The 23,739-nt window shown below is 47.8% G+C and overlaps 1 protein-coding gene across 1 annotated transcript in view; it reads right to left on the bottom strand.

Annotated features, from left to right (window-relative positions):
* ITGB5 (integrin subunit beta 5) overlaps positions 1 to 23,739 on the bottom strand; it is a 123,913-nt gene that overhangs the window by 27,326 nt on the left and 72,848 nt on the right. The window contains exons 9-10 of the mRNA XM_033210969.1: positions 17,549 to 17,683; positions 5,334 to 5,763 (exon numbers count right to left, since the gene is read on the bottom strand). Coding sequence (XP_033066860.1) covers positions 5,334 to 5,763; positions 17,549 to 17,683 — 565 coding nt within the window. The remainder of the gene's footprint in view (positions 1 to 5,333; positions 5,764 to 17,548; positions 17,684 to 23,739) is intronic.

Here is a 23,739-nt window from a genome sequence, read left to right as displayed (position 1 = left end):
ACTCTGAAGACAGACCACAACCACACGATTTCCTTCCAAGACAGGCTGCAGGGAAGAGGGGGTGTAAAACTGTGAGAGAATGCTGAAGTCAGCTGCTTGGGAGTCTCTGAGTCAGCACCTTCAAGAGCAGAGTGGTGGCTGGGAAATAGGCTTCTCCGCCACAACAACTCCAGATGCAGCCGTGACCCAAGAGCTCAAAACCAACGCATGCAGTTCTGGAGTGTGAGCCTCATGCTGACCACAGGTGCCAAGGACCCAGGGACTGGAATTCCTTACCCATCCATTCACAGCCCCTCCTGAGCTGTAAGGTTTGAGAGACAAGGGCTGGTGCTGTAACACTGTGCAAGAAGCCGCTACATGCACATATGTTATCAAGTCGTGCCTGGAGCTGGACTCAGTTTAAGTCCTTCCCAAATTGTCAAACAACAATGACCTCACTCCAGAAACTATTTTCTCCGGAAAGACTTGGATACCGTCACGTTTCAACTAGTTGGTGCTTTTAAAGTGAAGAGGTGGAGGAGGCTAGTTGGGGTTGCAATGGAAAGACACTCAAAATGTTCTCAACGATTTACTAATTTAAATTCAAGTGCTCCTTAGGATATAATATTATAGGAAAAAAAGCACGATACAAAATGGTATGCAGCCATAAACACACATACACTAACTTAGAAGAAAGTTTAGAAGGAAATAAACTAATCTCTTAAAATAAGAGTGATGAAATTATGGATGATTTTAAAATTTCTTACTACTGCTCAGAATATTCTTGACCTAAGGCTAATCCCCCAACTCTCTGGCAAGGTCTTGACTGAGCACACAGCCTCAGAAGTGATGCACACAAAACAGCCTGGGTGAAAAGAGGTCTGGTTTCCCAGATGGTCCAAATTACTCCTGGTCACCAAGAAGATGGACAGCACCAACTGGCCACACATCCATCAACTTCCCTGTATTTTTCAAGTTCTCTCTAATGATTGTCTATGGCTTTCCTCGTGGGGAAGAAAAAAAGACATTCCATTCTGCAACCTCAGGGAAGTTAGTGACTTGAGGCATCGTTGATCTGGGAGCCTCAAGGGCTTGGCAAACCTCCGGTTTCTCTACCCCATGATGTGAGCATTTCCCAATCCTGCAGGATTGTATGGGGTGAAGGGAAGAGAAAGAGATAGAGCACCAGGGGTTTTTGGATATGAAGTCTGGCAGAATTCTGTAATGCAGGATTAACTCAGGACTGTGGGTTCTGATGATTGAGTAAAAAAGCTGCATGTTCACTCAGCTGTGGAATATTTCTGTTTCCAAAATGACCAGTTTTCCCCCACTGAGGGCCTCTCATACCTCATCTCCCACTTGCCCTGTCTCCCAGGCTGTGTACTCAGAGAAATGCCCAGTCTCAGTGAGATGGAGGAGGCATCTAACATCCACTGGGTCCTGTTCCCTACTGAGCACCAGGCCAGGGCCTTCATCTCTGTCTTCTCCTTCAATTCTCAAAATAATGCAGAAACAAGTGGTGTTGGCCCATCTTAGCAGACAGGAAAAGCCAAAGTCCAAGACAACCAAGGCCACAGCCTGATGAACTGTGGGGATGAAACGTGCACACAGCATCTGACTCAGATGCCCTTGCTCTCAGGCTGCATGGACACATGCAGGCTTCTAGAGTGAAGACATACCAGGGTTATTTCAGGCTCCTGAAGGGGAAGGAGGGACAATTTCTGTCATGTTTGTTAATATTTCTTTAAAAGAAAAGCTGCTAAAAAGCCTGCCAGGCTGCTTAGAACTTTTACTGTGGCTACTAAGAGGAATGGAAACTGCATTCCACCACCCCGGAATTTTTTAGGCAAAGCCTGGGGACTGTCTGGGAGAAGGCGGGGCCCTCCTGCACACCGGGCAGCAGGTGTGACCCCCCAGAGTGGTGCGGCACTGACTCATAGAGGAGCCGGCATTGGGTGTGTCTTCCTTTTGTGCCAGGCAATGTGCTGGGTGCTTCACGCACATCTCTTATTCCTCATAACAACTCTGTGCCCAAGTCACACCAGCAGATACGGTATGATGGGACTTAGGCCCAGGCCTCCCGCTACTGAGCCCACACTTTTTCTACTAACCAGATAGAACCATCCAGCTAACACCAACCTATCATCACTCTGCTGGGGAAAGCGTTGATCCCTGTTGCATGCTTGGCATGTCGAATCCTGAGTTTTCCACCTACTTTACTCTGCGATGACATTACTAAGTCCTGCACTTCCCAGGGCAACTCAAGTTTTAGACATGCTGGTCCCATGACACCCATGGGTGTACTCACGCTTGTCTCATGGCAAGGTCTGCTCCAGGAAGCTTCCCTTGCTAATCTACGTCTGTGCAACCTTGCATGAAGGTACAATTCTTCCTCCCATAGGACGGAGTATCTGCACATTCCTGGTTTGCTTCAGATACACCTTGTGCTTTCTTTCCCAGCTGAACCCTTAGTTCTTTTCAAATCCACCCATCCCAATTGTAAGACCATTCTTAAGGAGGGAGCCTAGAAACCACAGAATAAATGATGTGTAGAAGAAACCACAGCCCTGCCTAAAACTGTTTTACTTACTACCTTTACAGGTTGCATGGTGTTGGATAAAATTTGAGATACAATTTTGAAGGATTTAATCAGAATGCAATACCAGAGTGGGAACTGCCAACTTGTCATTTAACTGGAATCAATGTAAAGTCCTGTGTTTAGATTCAGAAAATTAAGAGCTCCAACACAACACACTAAAAAAGTACCTCTCCTTCTGAACCACAGTTCTAAAAAATAAAATAAATAAAAAGCCTCTAACTTTTGGTAGTGAAGTTAAAAACCAGCTCGAGTGTATTGTGACTGTTTAACAGAAAGAAAAGGTGGCCCGGGCACAGTGGCTCATGCCTGTAATCCCAGCACATTGGGAGGCCGAGGCCGGTGGATCACCTGAGGTCAGGACTTCAAGATCAGCCTGGCCAACATGGCGAAACCCCATCTCTACCAAAAAAATAGAAAAAAATAGCTGGGGTGGTGGTGGGTGCTTGTAATCCCAGCTACTCAGGAGGCTGAGATAGGAGAATCACTTGAACCCAGGAGGCACAGGTTGCAGTGTGCTGAGATCGCACCACTGCACTCTAGCCTGGGCGACAAAGCGAGACTTCATCTCAAAGAAAAAGGAAGGAAGAGGCCGGGCGCAGTGGCTCAAGCCTGTAATCCCAGCACTTTGGGAGGCCAAGACGGGCGGATCACGAGGTCAGGAGATCGAGACCATCCTGGCTAATATGGTGAAACCCCGTCTCTACTAAAAAAATACAAAAAACTAGCCGGGCGCGGTGGCGGGCGCCTGTAGTCCCAGCTACTGGGGAGGCTGAGGCAGGAGAATGGCGGGAACCCGGGAGGCGGAGCTTGCAGTGAGCTGAGATCCGGCCACTGCACTCCAGCCTGGGCGACAGAGTGAGACTCCGTCTCAAAAAAAAAAAAAAAAAAAGAAAAAGGGAGGAAGGAAGGACGGACGGACGGACGGACGGACGGAAGGAAGAAAGGAAAAGGGAAAGGGAAAGGAAAAGGAAAGGTGAATGTATTGTCAGGGTACATCCACGGAAGTGAAATGTCCAAATCACAGGAAATGAATGCTCCGCTGAACCGTGGACCAAGCCCTCATTATCCAGCATGACAAGTAACGCGCTTGATTCTGTGAAGCATGCTTCACAAATGATAGCACCCTCAGACAAGGAAGAGACTTGGGCTGTCTAGCCTACATCAGAAGAGAGAACAGAGAACCATAAAGAAGCTTTCAGATGTTTGACAGCTTGTGACGTGGAAGAGGGACTCTAGAATGTTAACCATTGGGTGGAAGTTATTGAGAAACAAGTTTCTCTTCAATATAAAGAGGAATTCTGGACCGGGCACAGTGGCTCACGCCTGTAATCCCAGCACTTTGGGAGGCTGAGGTGGGTGGATCACTTGAGGTCAGGAGTTCAAGACCAGCCTGGCCAACATGGTGAAACCCCATCTTTACTAAAAATACAAAAAGTAGCCAGGTGTGGTGGCGGGTGCCTATAATCCCAGCTACTAGGGAGGCAGAGGTTGTAGTGAGTCAAGATTGTGCCACTGCACTCCAGCCCAGGCAACAGAGTGAGACTCCCTTTTAAAAAAAAAAAAAAAAGGCCGGGCGCGGTGGCTCAAGCCTGTAATCCCAGCACTTTGGGAGGCCGAGACGGGTGGATCACGAGGTCAGGAGATCGAAACCATCCTGGCTAACACGGTGAAACCCCGTCTCTACTAAAAAAAAAAAAAATACAAAAAACTAGCTGGGCGAAGTGGCGGGCGCCTGTAGTCCCAGCTACTCGGGAGGCTGAGGCAGGAGAATGGCATAAACCCGGGAGGCGGAGCTTGCAGTGAGCTGAGATCCGGCCACTGCACTCCAGCCTGGGCGACAGAGCGAGACTCGGTCTCAAAAAAAAAAAAAGAGGATTTCTGACAGGAAAAAATAAGAGCACCCAGAGATGTCCACATCCTAATCCCTTGGCCCTGTGACTGTGTGGCCTTACATGGTGAAAGGGGCTGTGCAGGTATGAGTAAGCTGAGGACCTGGGGATAGGGAGACTTTCCAGGGTTCGACTGAGGGTCCCTTGTAACCACAAGGGTCCATAGGAGGGGGAGAAGGATGTGGCAACAGAAGCAGAGGTCAGAGTCAGAGAGATTTGAGGATGTTACTCTGCTGGTTTTGAAAATGGAAGAAGGAGCTGCGAGTCAAAGAATATAGGTGGCCTCTAGGAACTGGAAAAGGCCGGGACACGAACTCTCCCCCGGAGCTTCTAAGAGGTGTGCAGCCCTGCTGGCACCTTGATTCTAGCCAAATAAGATCCATTTCAGACTTCTGGCCTCCAGAACTGTAATGGATTAAATGTGTATCATTTTAAGCCAGCAGGTTTGTGGTGAGCTGTGGGAGCAGCAATAAGATATGAATCCATTGGCTAAGGGGCAGATGGCCACTACCAGCCCCAGTGAGCTCCCCATCCGAGGAGGCAATCAAGAGGCTGACCATCTCTACCTGTCAGGAATGCCGTGCAGGCCAGTCCTGCATGAATTGGGAAGTAAGGTGGATGACCCGCAGGCAGGCCCCTCGAACTCTAAGAGTCCACAATTTATGGCAATGCCTTCTGCTTTTGTATTCTGCACACTGGTCCCCACCTCCTGCCTGCGGGCGGCAAGGCTTGCCCACTGTCTTCTCCAAGGAGAGCCATGGTAGTGACAGTTTCTACCACCACCGAGTAAAAGGCAGGCTTTGGGAGGGTGTCCTAACAGCATCCGGGCCTGGCTCAGAGCTAAGGCGCTTGCTGGGGACACTTACCTGAGCAGAGGACTCCCTTGTTCCTGGCACAGGAGAAGTTGTCGCACTCACAGAAAGGCCCGTAGATCTTCCCGAACTCACTCTCGAAGCAGGAGCACTGGTTGCAGCTGCACTCCCCGCGCCCGCTGCACAGTGGCTTGCCCTCTGCCTCCCGGCACAGGTTCTGGTACACGCTGTGGTTCTCCCCATCCTGGCACTCACACCTGGTGCCCAGGTAGCCGAGGCTGCACTCACACAGGCCGCAGACATAGGTCCCGCTCCCGCTGCACCTGGCGCTGTTGGGTTCCAGCCCCACGCTGCAGCCGCACGTGCAGTTGTAGGTGACCCCCACCTCCAGGCTGTCCCGGAATCCCACCGGCCGCAGGGCAAACACGTGCTCTGTGTGTCTGCTGGGGCAGCTTCGGGCCTCCACTGACACCTCAAAAGATGCCTGGGCAGAAGGAAGAGAAGGGACATCATGGCTGTGGCAAGTCAGGGTCTCCCATTCACTCAGGGGCAGGGCCCTTGATGAAGAGCAGCTGCGAACTCCAGCCCTCTCCATGCACACAAGTAGAACCACCGAGGTGGCCTGAGTAGGAAGAGACCTCAGAACCAGCAAGCTCCCACAATTCCTGGAGAAGAGAATGCACAGGTGGGCTCACGTTTGACAGATGAGTTTTTAAACATTCATTATCTCTGCATCCTCATGATCCTGAGGAAATGAACCTCTGCAGAAAGGTACAGGACTTCCTCGAGTTCACACAGTTCTTGTTCTCCCTTTCTTTTCTCTTTTATCGTATCCTCTTCCCAGCCCCAATGCAGATGCCTCTTCTCTGCTCATTTAAAAAGTCATTCAGTGGACAAATATTTCTTGGGCACTGCCTCTGTGCCAGGCACGATACTAGATGCAGGAGCATGGTGGCACTCTCACAGGGTGCTTGGGTGAAGGGGACCCACCTGGCCCACTGTAGAGAGGGCTCCGTGCCTGCTGGCAAAGGGCTCAGCGGACTCCAGAGCTTGTTCTTCAGACACCCCCGAGCCCCCCGTGCCCCAATTCCTCCTCTGTGAGTGCTTACCATAGCTGCATCTTTCACAACCCCCCATGCCGTGAGGTCCTAAAGACGAGTCGCCACTGATGAAATGCACTGTGCACATGGACAGACCTTTTCTTTTTAAACAGAATATATAAGGAAATGTTTCTCATTCAGGAGCTTCTCACAGCTTGCCTTGGAAACAGGCTCAAGGAGGGCCTGGTTGGGTGGCAGATGGTGCGGGAGGGATGCCTGTCAGCTGCCCACAGGGCTGGGATGGAGGGAAAGCAAGGATGAGGCTTGGTCTGATTCAGGAACTAGAGCCTGACTCCCCCACCCTCCCCTCCTCACCCCTCCGAGGAGAGCCATGTGAGGTTTGAATCACCCCGCAGGTCCCTTGGAGCAAGGCACTGTGGATTCTATGAAGACACACAGACAGGTGGCCTGTGCACCCTGATGAAATGCCGTTGTGAAGTTTTACTCAGGGGTGGGTTCTCCCTTACTCCCTAAACAGACAGAGGCCTGGCCCATCCCACAAACGGACTCACTGGATCTGGGTCCAAATGTCTTTATTTTTCAAAAGGCTCCTCAGATCATTCTGAAGCTCAGAATAGGTTAGAAACCACTTTCAGCTATTACTATTCTTAATTCTATTATTTGGGTTGGAATAAAGCTTTTTTTTTTTTTTTTGAGGTGGAGTCTCGCTCTATTGCCAGGCTGGAGTGCAATGGCATGCTCTCAGCTCACTGCAATCTCTACCTCCTGGGTTCAAGTAATTCTCCTGCCTCAGCCTCCCGAGTAGCTGGGATTATGGGTGCGTGCCACCACACCCAGCTAATTTTTGTATTTTTAGTAGAGATGGGGTTTCACCATGTTGGCCAGGATCTCCTGACCTCATGATCCGCCCACCTCGGCCTCCCAAAGCACTGGGGTTACAGGCATGAGCCACTGCACCCAGTCATTATAGCTAATTTTTAAAATGTCATCATTCACCTGATTTACTGGACTATCTTCAGGTAACAATGTTTTTGTTGTTGTTGTTGTTGTTGTTTTGAGATAGAGTCTCTCTCTGTCACCCAGGCTGGAGTGCCGTGGCACCATCTCGGCTCACTGCAGCTTCTGCCTCCCAGGTGCAAGCGATTCTCCCACCTCAGCCTCCCGAATAGCTGGGATTACAGGTGCCTGCCACCATGGCTGGCTAATTTTGGTATCTTTGGTAGAGACATGGTTTCACTGTGTTGGCCAGGCAGGTCAGCTCGAACTGCAGACCTCAAGTGATCCACCCGCGTCAGCTTCCCAAAGTGTTGAGATCACAGGCGTGAGCCACTGTGCCCAGCCCACGATGTTCGTTTTTTGAGAACATTATAAATACCTGTTTCTAAACAAATAGATCCCTATTACTTTGAGATTTTTACTGGTTCTAAAAGGCCTCCCTTCAGATGCTGTGACATCTAAGGACACGGGGAGAGGGTAGAAGGTATGGGACTGAGCAGTAGGATAGATCCTGCTCTCTAAGTCCTGCAGAAAGTCCTTCATGGCAGCAAACTGCTGCTTCAAAGGCTTGACGACAGACGCCCAGGACTTAGCATTAGCCAAGAGGTTCAACAGGAGAGGCTTTTGGATAGGTGAGCTGAGGATAGCTAGGAGCGCAGGATCAGAAGACAATCGGGGGACTAGGCCAGCTGCACAGCTTGGGCTAGCTCCACCTCACCTTCCATCTCTGTGGGGCAGGAAGAGTAGGAGGAGGCAAAGGGGAAAGGTTGACAGAAACAACTCTGAGGCTAAGTTCCAAGGTCTCGAGGTACAGGGAGTCTCTCAAGGTAAGTAAAGATTCGATCCACTTGGACAATGAAATTGGTTAAAGGATAACACGAATAGGATGGGCGTACTGGCTCACGCCTGTAATTCCAGCCCTTTGGGAGGTCGAGGTGGGCAGACTGGGAGGATCACTTGAGGCCAGGAGTTTGAGACCAGCCTGGACAACATGGAAAAACCCCATCTCTACCAAAAGTATGAAAAATTAGCTCGGTGTTGTGGCACATGCCGGTGGTCCCAGCTACTCAGAAGGCTGAGGTGGGAGGACTGCTTGAGCCCGGGAAGGGGAGGTTGCAGTGAGCCATGATCATGTCACTGCACTCCAGCTTGGACGACAGAGTGAGATCTTGTCTCAAAAAGAAAAATACAAAACAAAACCAAACCACTAATAGTTATTAGTTGCCAAGTACCTACTATGTACCAGGCACTGTGCTGGACTTTTCCACAAGCATCTCTTTTAAACGCCCTAGAAGGAAGTGTCCTCATTTTACCAGAGAAAACAGGATTGGTGGATTGAATCATGGTCACACGGCTGATGAGGAGTGGGGCCAGGCCTAAAGCAGGGCCTGCGCTCTCCTTAGCGTATCACCTCCTAGAAGGGGGAATGAGGTCTACCTCATCGGGGTACAGAGGGAGAGCCAGCCTGGCTTACTAAAGGGACCCCTTGATAGTAATCCCCAAAGTGGTGACCAGAGGCATCTCTACATCTTTCTGCCATGGGCTGGGAATGATTTGAGCCTGCAGATGAGATGAGAGTGGGGACTATGCCTGCTCGAAGCCACCCAAGGGGCCATCAAGAATGCAGAAGTGAATGGAGCTTTTGAGGAGCAGATGCCATTCCTCCCTTCTGAGGCCCAGATAAACTTGCTTGCATCTCCTATTACTACTCGCTGGAAGCTCCCACTACAGTGACATGCTTGAAGCTACCTGTAGCTTGCTTCAAGTTACAGCTGAAACCCTGTACTCCTAGGGCTACAACTTGCTGGACTTGCTCAATGAAAAGCCTGTGCCCCACAGAGGCATCTGCAGGTCAGAAACTGAATACACTACAGAGGAATGACCTGGACCAAGGGCCAAAGGCATTTAGTTATTGAAAGACTGTGGGGAGTGCACACCTGTGAGTATAACCTTCTCCCATGGAAACTTGCCTGCCTTGGGGTTAAAGCAATGAAAGTGAGAGTTAAGTCTCTAGAATCTTGCTGAAGTGTCCAGGAGAAAGTGGGAGGTTAGAGCACCCCTAAAGTGCTGGTGCCCAATCACCAGCCTGTAGAAACACTCAGGCACTGTCTGCCCAGCTGGGCAAACAAGGAGGGCCCAGCTTTCAAGCAGGTCCTGAGGCCTTCCCTAGCCAAGGCTTCGGTCCAAGTGAGGTGCTATCTGTCTGGCCCTATGCAGCCTGGAGTGCAGCCAGACGCCTGATAACCAGAGAATGTTCTGTCTGTTTCAGCCACTGGGTCTCAGCTCCTGCTGGGCACAGGAAGTGCTATAAAAAGCACTTCAGGACCAGCAAGGAAATCTGTTCGCTTACCCCTCCTTTCAGAGGGTCCATTTTCCCTACTGGATTTGGAAAGAATCCAGAGAGGCTGGAAGGCAGCTGGAATGAGGCCTCTTCGAGTCCCTTCCCTGATTCCTGAGAACTTCAACTGATACTGAAGGCTCCCCAGTTCCTGGAGACTTTCCATTCACTCGCTCCAAGATTCCAGAGGAAGGTCACAGACACAGCACCCCTCCCGCCCAGTCTTGTTATTAGAACTTCATTGGGATTCTCCCAGTTCCCCTGTGGGGCTGCTGGCCTGATGTACCCTTTCAAAAGGGCTGCCCAGCCCCCACCCAAACCCACCAGATCCAGGGCTATCCAATGCAGATGCCAAATCCACTCAGATCTCAACAAAAAAGGAGCTGGGATGGGCACAGGCTACAGGGCCCCAAGGAGTGGACAGGAGCAGGGAGGGGGTGCTGTGAGAAGTCCACGACAGGGTTCACTGGCTGCTTTGTGCTGGACGTCCGTGCTAGCCTCACAGCCAGCCACTTGCATACTGATTTGTTGAAGCCAGTTCCTAAGTAAACTGACTTCTGATGGTTGGTGTAGGATAAAGGGAGGAAAATTAGGGAAACAACTGAAAACTGGGAAAGAGAATCTCATTGGATTTGGGGCTTTCAAGGTTTGATTTAAGCCTACTCCTCTTTGAGGACCTCCCTGCCCCTCAGCCCCTCAGGGGCTGGGATGTCTGCTTCTTGCTAGACATCTATCTTGACCCAGAGCACACAGGGTTGTCACAGAACCACAGCCTGCACCTCCTCCACCTCTGCAGGAAGCTGTGATAATGAGCAGGCGAGGTCCATCTGGCTGCCCCTCACACGGGCTATGTCCTTGTCCACAGGCCAGACCCTGAGATCCCTGATGACAGCTGAACCCTGCCTGCTTTTCCTAATCCTTCTTCTCCAGGGGCGTCCCCAGACCCTCCAGCTATGCTCGGTATTCTTGTCTACCCCCACCACCATTCCCTGACTTGACCATAGCCCTCTCAACTCCTGCCACCAAAGAATGGAACCCACTTACCAAACAATGGCCAGACCCCTTTGGTTGGCGGGTATATTTCACCACTGTGGCCCAAGCCAGCCACTCTCCCCTCCCTCCTCAGCCCACTCCTCTTGTCTCCATGGCCCTCACCATCAGCTGCTTTCCCCCACTGGCCAAAGGACAATGCTCTTCACACCCTAGCAGACATATCTTGCCAATATGCACACGGCAGGCTCACTGATGGGACTAGCCCACCCCCCCTTTCTCTGGGAAACTCCTACTGGTGCTCCGAGCCTCAGTTCCAACAGCTCCCTCTGCAGTGCTGGGCCCTTCTTCCTTGGGTTCCTGCAGTGCCACACCTGGCTTTCCCACAGCACTTGTCACCCTCTACGGGGCTGACTCCTCTGCACATTATTTCCTCCACTAGATCCCTGATCTGTGGCCTCATATGTCCATCCTGAGTGAGCATGGGATTTGGTACATAAACACTTACTGAGTACGAGTGGATGTCAGCACAGTCACTGGCAAGTTCTGAAATGTATGGCTTTGGGACACATGTCCAGAGGGACATACACACTCAGTAGCACCCCTGCTTGCCAAAGCCCAACTGTCAATGCTTTGGAGACAGTTCAGCCTGAGAGAAGGGATGGAAAGTTTGCCTTCTTGGGCCAGGGTTAAGAAAACCAGACTGGTCCCAGCTGTAAGTGCACCCCTTCTGTCTTGGGGATCAGAGGAATTAACAGACCCCTCTCCTTCATCGCAAAGGGAAAGCCCCTCAACTCCCCGTGCCAGGGCTGGCTCCCTGGCATATATATGCCTGTGCAGTCACAAGGGCCCCCACTCAGAAGGGCCCATGCTTGCTTTAATGCTCTGTGGTTGCTGTGCTGGAATTCTTAATGATTTTTGAACATGGACCCCATATTTTCATTTTGCACTGGGACCTACAAATGATGGAGCCAGTTCTGCCCCTGATGGCCTTCAGCTCTCCTCAAGAGAGCTGCCTCTCCTGGCCTGCATGGCCTGGTGTGGCCCTTGTGAACAGAATCATGTCTGGCTCTGAAGAGCAGAGTGGCCACTGCCCTGTGCCAGCCTGTCTTCGTCCACAGAAAACAAAAACCCCACAGCCCTTGCAGTGGAGCTGAGGCCATGTGACCGTGGCCCTTGGACAGCAAGACAACAACACTGGGACAGTGAGGAGAAACAAAGGGCCAGCTCGGGTCAGTCGCCTAGGGCCCCTGCGGTTCCCACAGGGCTGTGGCCCATCTAATCCCACAGGAAGAGCTGTCAAAGGTGCCGGCCTGAGCAGAAGTTCCCCTCTTCTTTAGTGTCACTTCGAATGCTCTAAAAACCACTTCAATACATCTGAGATTTTCAGAGCATTTGAAAAATCATGTAAAATCTTTTTCCAGTTCTGGACAATTTCCCCATTTTTCTGAGGTATCCCAGTAAAAATCAAAATCTGTACACTAGAGTGTCCATCTGTAAGTGGCCATGACACCACTGTATGCTTCCTAGAAGCTGTTACTCCCAAAGTGTGTGAGGCACAGGGCAAACACATGCCCTGTGGCCTCAGAAGCAGCCCACAACTTGGCTCCTGATACTTGAGGCTTCTGGCATGCTTCTCAGGCCCCACTTTGAGTCTTTGTTTTTCATACATAAAATGGGGAAGGAACAGCTCCCTTACAAAGCTGCTGTAAGAGGCAGACAGCAACAGTAATGCCCCCACCACAGTAAGGGGCACGTTGGACAGGGCACATTGGATGTCCCCATTCCATGCAAACAAATATAGTTTGCTCTGTAATGGGGAGGCAGTGATGAGCGAGATGACCTGGTGTGGAGGGGGAACGACCTTGGTTTGGCTTGTGAGTTCACTGCCTCTTAGCTGGGGGAGCTGGGGCAGGTCACGCTCATCCTCAAATCCCAGGCTGCCTGTCAGCAGTGCGCAAGCGCTGGGCTCCCCACATGGTGCAGGGGGGCTCAGTGAGCAGCACTCTCCCGTGGATGCTCCTGTTCCTCAGGATCATACTTTGTGCTGGTAGAGTCCTTTGAAATAGGTTTGGTAGAATAGAATTGTGGGCACCAAGAAGCCGGATAAAGGTGGTGAGGGAGCTGGCTTCAGAACAGAAAGCCCTGGCTTTGAATTTTCACGTCGACACTTACAGGCTATGTACCTGTAAGTGTACATATATGAACCTGTATGCTTCGTGCCTCAGTCTTCCCCATCTGTCAGCATGAATAACAATGCCTTCCTTCCAGAGAATTAGTGACCACAGATTGCTCATTGTCTAGATTGTTTCTGGTCCTTCCCAAGACTAACTGTATTCCTGCTTTCCATGAGGAACCCCAATATATTTAGAACGACTTTCTCCTTTTCACTTTGGGCAGCATAAATTGGCTTCAGTTTTTTTGCATCTGAAAATAGTTCTGACTTTACAATCATACTATCAACAAACATTAGTTCCTTTGACCTTCCTAGCTCTAAACAATTCATCATGATAGTTGCTTGTCACTTTTCTTTTTCAAAAAGAACTGGGCTGGGCACAGTGGCTCATGCCTATAGTCCCAGTACTTTGGGAGGTTGAGGCAGGAGGATCACTTGAGGCCAGGAGTTCAAAACGATTCTGGGAAACATAGTGAGACTCTGTTTCTACAAAAACAGCAACAACAACAAACCCACAAAGAAATTAGCTGGGCATGGTGGTGCAGGTCTGTGGTCCCAGCTACTTGGGAGACTGAGGCAGGAGGATGCCTGAGCCTTGGAGTTGGAGATTACAGTGCACTATGATCAAGCCACTGTACTGCAGCCTGGGAACCAGAGTAAGACCCTGTCTCTAAAGCTAAAAAAAAATAAAAAAAATAAAAAAAAAATAAAGAACTGAATATAGAACTCCAAGTGTGAGGTTTCAAAATATCTCTATTAAATACAGCTTCAACTGGCATTACTTTTTATTTATTTATCTTTTTTCCTTTTCTTTTTCCTTTTTTTTTTTTTGAGGAGGAGTCCTGCTCTGACACCCAGGCTGGAGTGTGGTGGTGTGATCTCGGCTCACTGGAACCTCTGCCTCCCAGGTTCAAGCAATTCTCTTGCCTCAGCCTCCCAAGTAGCTAGGAGTACAGGTGCACATCACCATGCCTGGCTAATTTTTGTATTTTTAGTAGAGATGGGGTTTCACCATGTTGGCCAGGTTGGTCTTGAACTCCTGACCTCAGGTGATCTACCTGCCTCAGCCTCCAAAAGTGCTGAGATTACAGGCATGAGCCACTGCGCCCACCCTGTTATTTATCTTTTTTTTATTTATTTGAGACAGGATCTCACTCTGTCACCAAGGCTGGAGTACAGTGTCCCAGTCATGGCTCACTGCAGCCTCAACTTCCCACGCTCCAGTGATCCTCCCACCTCAGCTTTTCAAGTAGGTGGGACCACAGGTGCTCCCCACCATGCCCAGCTGATTTTTGTATTGTAGGGAGAGACTGGGTTTTGCCATGTTGCCCAGGCTGGTCTCAAACTCCTGAGCTCAAGCTATCAACAAGCCTTGGCCTCCCAAAATGCTGGGATTATAGGTGTGAGCCACTGTGCCCAGCCATTACTTTTTGTTTTAAGAGACGGGGTCTCACTCTGTTATCTATGCTAGAATACAGTGGTGTGATCACGGCTCACTGCTGCCTTGAACTCCTAGGCTTAAGCCATCCTCCCGCCTCAGCCTCCTGAGTAGCTGGGACCACAGGTGTGCACTGCCATGCCCGGCTGGTTTATTTTCTGTAGAGATGGGGGTCTCATTTTATTGTCCAGGCTGGTTTCAAACTCCTGGCTTCAAGTGATCCTCCCGCCTTGACCTCCCAAAGTATTGAGATTACAGGCATGAGTCACTGCGCCTGGCGGACTTTTTTTTTTTTTTAATCACTGTTTATTTGCATTGAGCCTTTGAGCCATTATAATCGGCCAGATGTTTTTCTTTTACTATCAAACCAAGTTTCCTATATCCTAGTAATATTCTGAACTAAAATGTAAGACATTAATCTTCATGATTTCAGTCCATCTCAATTTTGAAAAATATTTTTAAATCTTGGTCTTCCTGCTTTATAACATAAGCTGTTTTCTCCAGCTCTGCCGCCTTCCCACATTTGATAAGCAGGTCTCCTATGAGTTTAACCCAAGCCAATGATAAACACAACAGACAAAAGACATTGGAACCTCAGTCAGGTCCTCCCTCTGGCTGTGTTATCAACGCTCTGAGACAGCATGTTCACCCAGTCAGGTCCTCCCTCTGGCTGCGTTATCAACGCTCTGAGACAGCATGTTCACCCAGCTACAAATCCGCATCATTGTGCTGTTGTCAACTCATATTATTAAATATTTGCCTTATTTATAAGGATGTCATTAGAAATTGTCAAGAGCCTTCCTGAAACCTGGTGTATGCTAGATTAGATAGTCCATCCCTCTCCCTTCTCTTTTCCATCATACCTGTTTCTCCAAGTAAAGGGTTCCTTGTTTGGGTATATTTCCCACTTCATCCTTCAGCTTTCCTGACATGGTGCACCAAACATTCCACCCACAGATCTATAGAATTCACTTACATGTTGTTGGGGTTTTTTGGCTATTTCTGCCTCATTTCATTTTTTTTTTTTTTTTGAGACGGAGTCTCGCCCTGTCACCCAGGCTGGAGTGCAGTGGCAGGAACTCGGCTCACTGCAAGCTCTGCCTTCAGGGTTCATGCCATTCTCCTGCCTCAGCTTCCCGAGTAGCTGGGACTACAGGCGCCCGCCATCATGCCCAGCTAATTTTTTTTGTATTTTTTAGTACAGACGGGGTTTCACCTTGTTAGCCAGGATGGTCTTGATCTCCTGACCTCATGATCCACCCGCCTCGGACTCCCAAAGTGCTGGGATTATAGGCTTGAGCTGCCATGCCCAGCCTTATTTCATTTTTTATAACTATCTCTTTAAACCCTGTCCTGTAACTGTAAAGCATTAGTGTTTTGTTTTGTTTTGTTAATCATCTAGATTGAGTAATCATTATAATGGATGAAAACAACATAAATACATTGCAACTTCCTACAATTATTAAAAATAAACAGTAAAATGTTATTGGAAGTACCTCTTTAATGAGATAAGGCTTTCCCCCAGATGTAAAATAATATTAATTATTGCTAAACAAGACAGGGATTCACATCAATTATATTTCTATTTTTCACTTGTAGAGATTTAAACACAAGAAAAGTTCACATTAATAGAAAGATGGGAACAGGAGTTTTTTTAACAGCAATGTCACCTTGTTCTATGAATGTATTCTGAGTTAAAAGCCATAAATAATCATTTGTGGGCAGGCGCGGTGGCTCACACCTGTAATGCCAGCACTTTGGGAGGCTGCCATGGAAGGATCCCTTGAGCCCAGAAGTTCGAGACCAGACTGAGCAACATGGTGAAACTCTGTCTCTACTAAAAATACATAAATTAGCCAGGTGTGGTGGTGCATGCCTATAATCCCAGTTACTTGGGAGGCTGAGGCATGAGACTCGTTTGAATCTGGGAGGCGGAGGTTGCAGTGAGCTGAGATCATGCCACAGCACTCCAGCCTGGGTGACAGAGCAAGACTCTTTCTCCAAATCAATCAATCAATCATAATCATTTGTAATGACTTATCATCTGACAGTTTGATTAGGCCTTCTTTCAAGCTTGTTAAAAGCAAAATAAACTTGGAAACAACGTGTCTTAGGAAAGGCCTTGCTAGCCAGTCATGAGAGGCTTTCATTTTCTCAACTTCCATATGATATTTTGAACTGTCCCTTTATTTGGGGGAGCGAGGCACTGCAGTAAGATTTGGGAAGGGTAAGAGGTATGTCTGTGTGTTGTGAAGTGGGTGAGGGACAAGTGTGAAGACGGGATGGGAGAGGATCTACAGTGGAATGTGGAGAAGCCTGAGGAGACCACTGCTACCAGCCACGAGACTGTCCCTGTCTCCACAAGCTCTTTCCCTGAAGCCAGGGGATGAGTCAGCTTATATCCGCCTTGGCCATCGTGAGTGCTATGAATGCCAAGAGGATATAGCCATCTATTTGTAAGGTCTCTATAGTTTTTCTGTTTCTAACTAGATTCTTTTAAGTGTGAAAGAGAATTATCCCTCACTGATCTTCTGTTTACTGAGCACTGGACCTATCAACAAAGCAAGTCAGGAATGGAGCTGATGACCTGCTTCCAGCAGCAGGATTTCCAGAAGATGTGTGGCTAGCTGTCCATCACCACTCACTGGCCTCTGTGCCCGTGTCTGTGTCTGTGTTCTTGTTGCCCACATGTCCTCCTCCCTGCTCCCTCACTCAAGTCCTTGGTTTAGTGCACAGGTATACATCTTCATACATCATTTGAATAAACTTAATCTGGACAAGGCATCTGTGTCCTCCATTCCTGTAGAGTCATCCATTCTATTTCACCAAACAGAATGGGGGGAGTGGCTTTCTTTGCATTTCACAGAAAGGAAAAGTGAGGGTCAGATTATCCAAGGAACACAGCTATTTGCAGAAGACTAGGAATGAAGGCCAGGTCTCCTGGATTCCCACCTGTACTCTTCCTCCTGATTACAACTGTGTCAAGCTAAGAAGATAATGGTTTAAAACACCAAAGTCACAATGCTAACCCGAGAAAGCCTCAGGTGGCAATGTGCTGAGGGCTGCCTATTGACTGGGCTCTTTTAACAAGTTCACCTGAGACTCTGAACACATCACGCAAAACAGGCTTAGGAGACTCCTCTGGGATGCTGAATTGGAAAACAGAATATAAATTCTGAAAGGACTCTAATAAGTCACAAAAGTTATTAGAACCCAAAGACTGATGACCAATGCTAATAAGAGTTCATACAAACTTGGGGTGAGACTTACCGTGTCCCCAATCTTCAGGCCCTCACACTTCCTCTGACCAGGGTAGGATACCCCATCTTGGCAGGTAGCAGTAAAGAAGAGATTAAGATCTTCAGGCTGATCCCAGACTGACAGCTCCACTTTAGACCGGATACTCTGAACGGAGAGAGAAAATGAAGCCCAACCATTTAATAAAGGCTGTGGCTGAGGTGCTCCCACACTGGTTTTCTGAGGCCCACGTGGCTTCCTCTAACTCAGGAATCCCAAGCCAAGGGAAGAGCCCGTGAGCTTGGTTCCCTGGCCCTCCCTCATCCTTTCCCTTCTCTCTGCACTCACACAACATCTTGCTAGACCCAGCCTGAGGTCTCCCTCTGTGAGTTTGGAGAAGTTGATAATGGTCGACCTGCCATATGGTATTATCTGCTTCAAACGGGTTATGCCGTTTAAGCAAGCAAGATATCCCCTGCTTGCTTCTCCAGAGCCACCTCTCATCCCCACCCTTGGCTTCAGACATGCAGTTCCTCAGTCTTGGAGTGTGCACTCCAGGCTTTGAGCCTTTCCGTGTACCCAGGGTAATGATCCTTTGCACAACGGCTCCTCTCCTTCCTCCTCCTGGCTGGCTCCTTATCATCCTTCAAATCAGCTCAGCAGGCACTTTCTCCAGGAATCCACCATATCATTCACTTCCACATCTATCCCCATCAGATGAGGTCCATATATCTGAGTTTGAAACTACATAATGAGAGAATCCAATCTTATGTGTGGATTACATCCTCAAGCCAGTGAATCAAACAAAAATCAAGTCAAAATTACCTATCAGAACAGAAATAAATAAAGACTAAGAACATCAAGTGTTGGAAAGGATGTAGAGCAACTGGGGCTCCCCAACCCTGCTGGTGGGAGTGAAAATTGGTGCAACCCTGTAGAAAGCCATTAGGCTATATCTACTAAAGCTTAGGCCAACCTCAGACCTAGCATTCACCCAGGATTATACCCAACAGAAGTGTATGTGTCACCAAAAAGACATGGACAAGAATGTTTACAGCAATACTGTTGTAATAGCTGGAAACTGGAAATTCCTCAGGTGCCTATCAATAGTAGAATGGATTTTTAAAAATTGTAGTATGTTCATACAGTGGAATAACATACAGTAATGAGAAATAACAAAATATGACTACATGTAATAATATGGATAAATCTGACAAATATAACATTACTAGAAAGAAGGCAGAGACAAAGGCATATATATCATATAACTCTATTTATATGAAATTCAAAAACAGGCAAAATTAATGGTTGCCGTTGAGGGATTGTGATGGAAGAGGGCAGAATAGGGACTTCTAGACCTTGCTAATGTTCTGTGTGTTTGACCTGGGTGCTGGATACTCAGGTTTATTTAATTTGTGAAAAGTTTGTGAAATTTTCTGTATGTCTATTAGTTTAAAAAATTGTCCTTGTGACACATGCCTGTAGCTACTCAGGGGGCTAAGGCAGGAAGATTGCTTGAGCCCAGGAGTTCAAGGCTGCAATGAGCTATGATCATGCCAGTGCACTCCAGCCTGGGCGACAGAGTGAGACTGTTTCTTAAATAATAATAATAATAATAATAATAATAATAATAATAATTTCCTTGAAAATCTCTAAGGAAGATGCCACTTTGGAGACTGAGGCCAAATGAAGTAAGTAGCTTTTATTCAGAGGTCATATTTTACCAGAAAATTTAAAACAACTGTCTGTTTATACACTCAACACACAGTACAGCAAGATGCACCCATATGAGAGACAAGGACCCCAACATCCGCAGACAGCCCTGCAGATTCCCTCTCCCTTCTCGGGTGCACTCTAGGGAGCATGGCAGTTGGACAGAACAGCAGACAGACTTGCCTCTTGCTCTTGTGGGTTTTCTTTCTTTCTCTTTTTTGCTGAGCATGTAGTGCTAAAGTTGAATAAGTGAAATATGCAGTTTTCCAGCAAATTAACAGCTTGTTGAAAATACTTTCTGCAAAAAAAAAAGTCTCTCCCTTTGCAACAAATTATCTAAGTGCTTCTACAACTCTAAAAATACGATCCGTCTTAAATCCACTTCCCTTTGCAACTTGCCAGCCTTAACTGGCCAAGGGTCACAAAAGCGCCACTCAATACACACCGCACTCTCCTGCTGCCTGTGATTAGTTATTTACAGAACTGTCTTCCCTACCATGTTGTGAAGTCCAAAGGCTGTATCATAGATCTCTCTGGGACTTAGTACAATCTGTTGTGGAATGAATAAACGCATGGACGGTAGACAGATGAATGTTTTAGCAGCTATGCTAAGGTCTCAGGCCAAGTAGATGAAAATATTTCTCAAGACAAATATTAAAAAATAAATTTATAACTGTGAATAAGTATGCAGATGAGATAAAACAGTATCGTAAAAGAGCTGAAGAGTGAAGGCATGTAAAAAATTACTTGGGAACGATCACTTGAAATATGGGGGCCCTGTGGTTCACAAATAAAACTTTGGAAGGAAGCACCAGCACTCCCCAGCAAGGTCTGCCCAAGCTGCCACTCGAAAGTCCCAAGGGAGGATCTGGGAGAGGATCTGGGAAAAAACAAGAGGGACTTGGACTCCTACTCTGTGAGTCAGCAACTAAGAATTAGATGGAAATGGACTCCTATGTTCTACTCAGGCCATAGGCCCCATGTTCTGATGTGAAGTTTGTATTATTCCTGCTACCCACAGAGTCTCTGGAATCAGAAACTCTTAAGACATTTCAGGCAGCAGGAACCATGGAGATGATGCAGCCCAAAACTCTCGTGTATGGAAGCTGGAAGTCAGGGCAAGGAAAAGGTGGCCTGGGACGACTCTGCTGCACAGGACCGGGTGCAGGCCTTCTCCACCCACCCCAGGGCTCTTTCTAATCCCCACACCTGATACGCACTTCTTTCTTTGGAAATTGGCTGTCCACAGAAAAGGTAAAAAACAAAAATAAAAAAATAAAAAGGAATTTGGCTCTGTGACTTTGGAAAGAGATTGTCAGGTTGTATCCTGGTTGTAAGGGTCTCTACCCCCAAAACTATGAGTGCTGGAGGGCAGGACTGTGTTTTGCTCACTATTTTATTTCCAAGGTGCAGCACAATCCCTGCCACACATTAGGCTGTTAGTATATATCTGTTGAATAAATGAACGAATGGAGTATAAAATATAGTAGAGGGTCAAAGTGCAGTTCTTACGCATGAAGACTTTTATGTGTGACTCCTAAAATTTCATTAACTCCTACCAGATTCGCCCCTCAAGGTGCACTCCTTAGTTCTCCAGTAGGAAACAAGACAATGGTAGGAATGTCAGAAGTTTAAAGGCTATTAAATACGCAGTCAGGTTAGGTCACATCTGCAATTGCTTTAAGTCGGGCCAGCTGTGGAGTGGGTGGGAGCAGACTTTATGGCAACAACAAAAAGAGAAACATGTGCTCTGCTAGGAAAAAATACACCACAGATTCTGATGTCACCGTCCACATGCAGCTCCACTGCTTTCCAGCTCATTCTGCTCACTCCCACACTGAAAAGAGGCCTTCCTGGGTGTAACATGAGGCCAGTCCCCTCTGCACGTGTGGACCCAGGGCTCCATGGCTGAGCTCTGGAAGGGATTCTCTCACCAGCATGTATTACAGAGCAAAGTACCACATTGCCAAACTCCCTTGGGAAGACCTCTCACGTGAAGAATTTGGCACAGCAAGAAAAAATGCATAAATCCAAGTTGAAGATTTCACACTCTGAGAGATGTGTACACCAGACTTGATTCTATAAGACATGAAATTAAACATACCCTTTCCATTCTGCTCCCTCAGCCTGGCCAAATACCACAGCCATTGCATCTGTTACATATGTTCCAACCCAAATCTGCTCAGAATGTCCCCACAGATGGTCTGCCAGCACTCTAGGGGAGGTAAAAGCCAACACCCACACTTAGTCATGTGTTGCATGACTCATGAAATCCAACACAAACCACTCGGACGGTGAGGTGACAGAAACAGAAGCGGTCCAGAGAGAGCTGTGACTGGACTCTGGCCGGGTGCGGAGCAGGTGAAAGGACAGCAAAGCCTCCCCTGCTGTCCCGGCACACCCCACATGCACCAGGGCCCTGTGCTAGGGCTCAAAGTTGGGAAAAGTTCAAGTGCAAGGAGCTTGAATCCCAGCCTAGCCCTTCCCATTGGCCAGGACAGCAGCAAGTAAGATGAGTACTTGGAAGGAAAAACCCAAACTGTTCTTCCTATTCTACGCTCACACACCACTCAACACAACACTTCTGATACCATTGTGAGGAGTTTCCCCCACACACCATGCAGTTCTCTACTGGACACGAGTTGGTTATCTTCTAATTCAGCACAATTCTGACACTATCCACCTGGACATAGGTCCTACAGGTGAAGGGCTCAGCCCACAAGACTGCCCCCACCGCAGATGCCAGTCACAAGTACTAGGCTGTCACCTATACCTCCAACGGAGTGGCCGTACACCGAAATTCCCACGAACCCCTTCCTTTCTTCATCAGTTTGCTAGAACGGCTCACAGAACTCAGGGAAACACTGTTTACACTTAACCCACGTATTAATAAGAGATAAAGGCTGCAGATGAACAGCTAGATGAAGAGAAACAGGGCAAGGTGTGTGAGGAGGGTGCACAACTTCCCTGTCCTCTCTGGTGCCACTCTCCAGGAACCTGTCCCACAGCTTTCCCAAGGCCCTCCAAATCCAGGCCTTCTGGGTTTTCATGGAGGTATCGTTACATAGGCATGTCTGGTCACATCGCTGACTACCGGTGATTCACTCAACCTTCAGCCCCTCTCCACCTCCCCAGAGGTCATGGTGTGGAGCTGAAAGTTCCGACCCTCTAATCACATGTCTGGTTCCCCTGGCAACCAGCCCCCATCCTGAGGCTGTCCAGGAGCGCCCCGGAGAGTCACCTCATTAGAACAAAAGATGTTCCTATTACCCAGGAAATTACAATGGTCTTGGAAACTCTGTGTCAGGAACCTACATTAAAGACCAAATATTAAAACAAAAGATTCTCCTAGTGTCCTTATCTACAAAGGTTTTAGGGGCTTTATATTAGGAACTAGGGGCAGAGACCTGTATATATATCTTATTATACCACAGTATCACAGGTTCTAATCAACACAGAAAACCAACATACCCCTAAAATGGCTTTGATCAACTGAACTTGCTTCAAATATCTTGCAGTTTCACATTTCTATATTTAATAAATATATTTTAAATTTCACCTGAAGGAAGGGGTGGAGGAAGGGAATTATCAAGGGTCACTTTTTGGAGTAATGGACATGTTCAGTATCTTTATGGTGGTGATGGTTTCACAGGTATATACCTGTGTCAACACTCATATTATACACTTTAAATCAGTACCGTTTGCTGTATGTTAATTATATGTCAATAAGGCTTTACAATTCTTTTCCACAGGATTTGAATAGTTATTGTTGAGAGTATTCTAATAATCACTACTACTTCTTCTTCTTTCTTCTTTCTTTTCTTCTTTCTTCTTCTTTCTTCTTTCTTTTCTTCTCTCTTCTCTCTTCTCTCTTCTTCTTCTTCTTTTTTTTTTTTTTTTTAAAAAAAGAGAGACAGAGTCTCACTCTGTTTTCCAGGCTGGAGCACAGTGATATGATCACAGCTTGCTGCAGCCTTGAACTCCTGGGCTCAAGCGATCCTCCTGCCCCAGCCTCCCAAGTAGCATGCCCAGCTAATTTTTACAAAATTTTTTGTAGAAACTAGGAGTCACTATGTTGACCAAGCTGGTTTCAAACTCCTGGCCTCAGGTGATCCTCCCAGCTTGGCCTCCCAAAGTACCAGAATTACAAGTGTGAGCCACCATGCCTGGTCATAATCACTCATTTTTAAAAGTGCTAAGTTTCAAAGTTCATTCATAAGTCATCAGCTTCATTTCACATGTTTGTTTACAGGAACCAGTTTAACTCGCCGAGTCAAGCGACAGTGCTAGGTTCCCATAGTTCCTCTGGGAATTCATTCCAGGTTCCAAAAGCAGCTCCAGCCCAGAACAATTGTTCCCTGTACTCATCCCCGCTCCCCACTCCCCATCAGCAGGGAGGGGTGCCCACTCCTCTCCTGGCCTCTGCCTACCACACAGGGAATGCTTTCCCTGCTCACTCCTTGACCCTGGGCCCCTGGATTTCCACTAAGAAAATGAGTGTAGATATATGA

The sequence above is a fragment of the Trachypithecus francoisi genome, unplaced genomic scaffold (assembly GCF_009764315.1).
Source record: "Trachypithecus francoisi isolate TF-2019V2 unplaced genomic scaffold, Tfra_2.0 Lachesis_group0, whole genome shotgun sequence".
Taxonomy (NCBI): Eukaryota; Metazoa; Chordata; class Mammalia; order Primates; family Cercopithecidae; genus Trachypithecus; species Trachypithecus francoisi.
The sequence above is the reverse complement of the archived record's forward strand: the minus strand, read 5'-3'. Positions and strand labels throughout refer to the sequence as shown.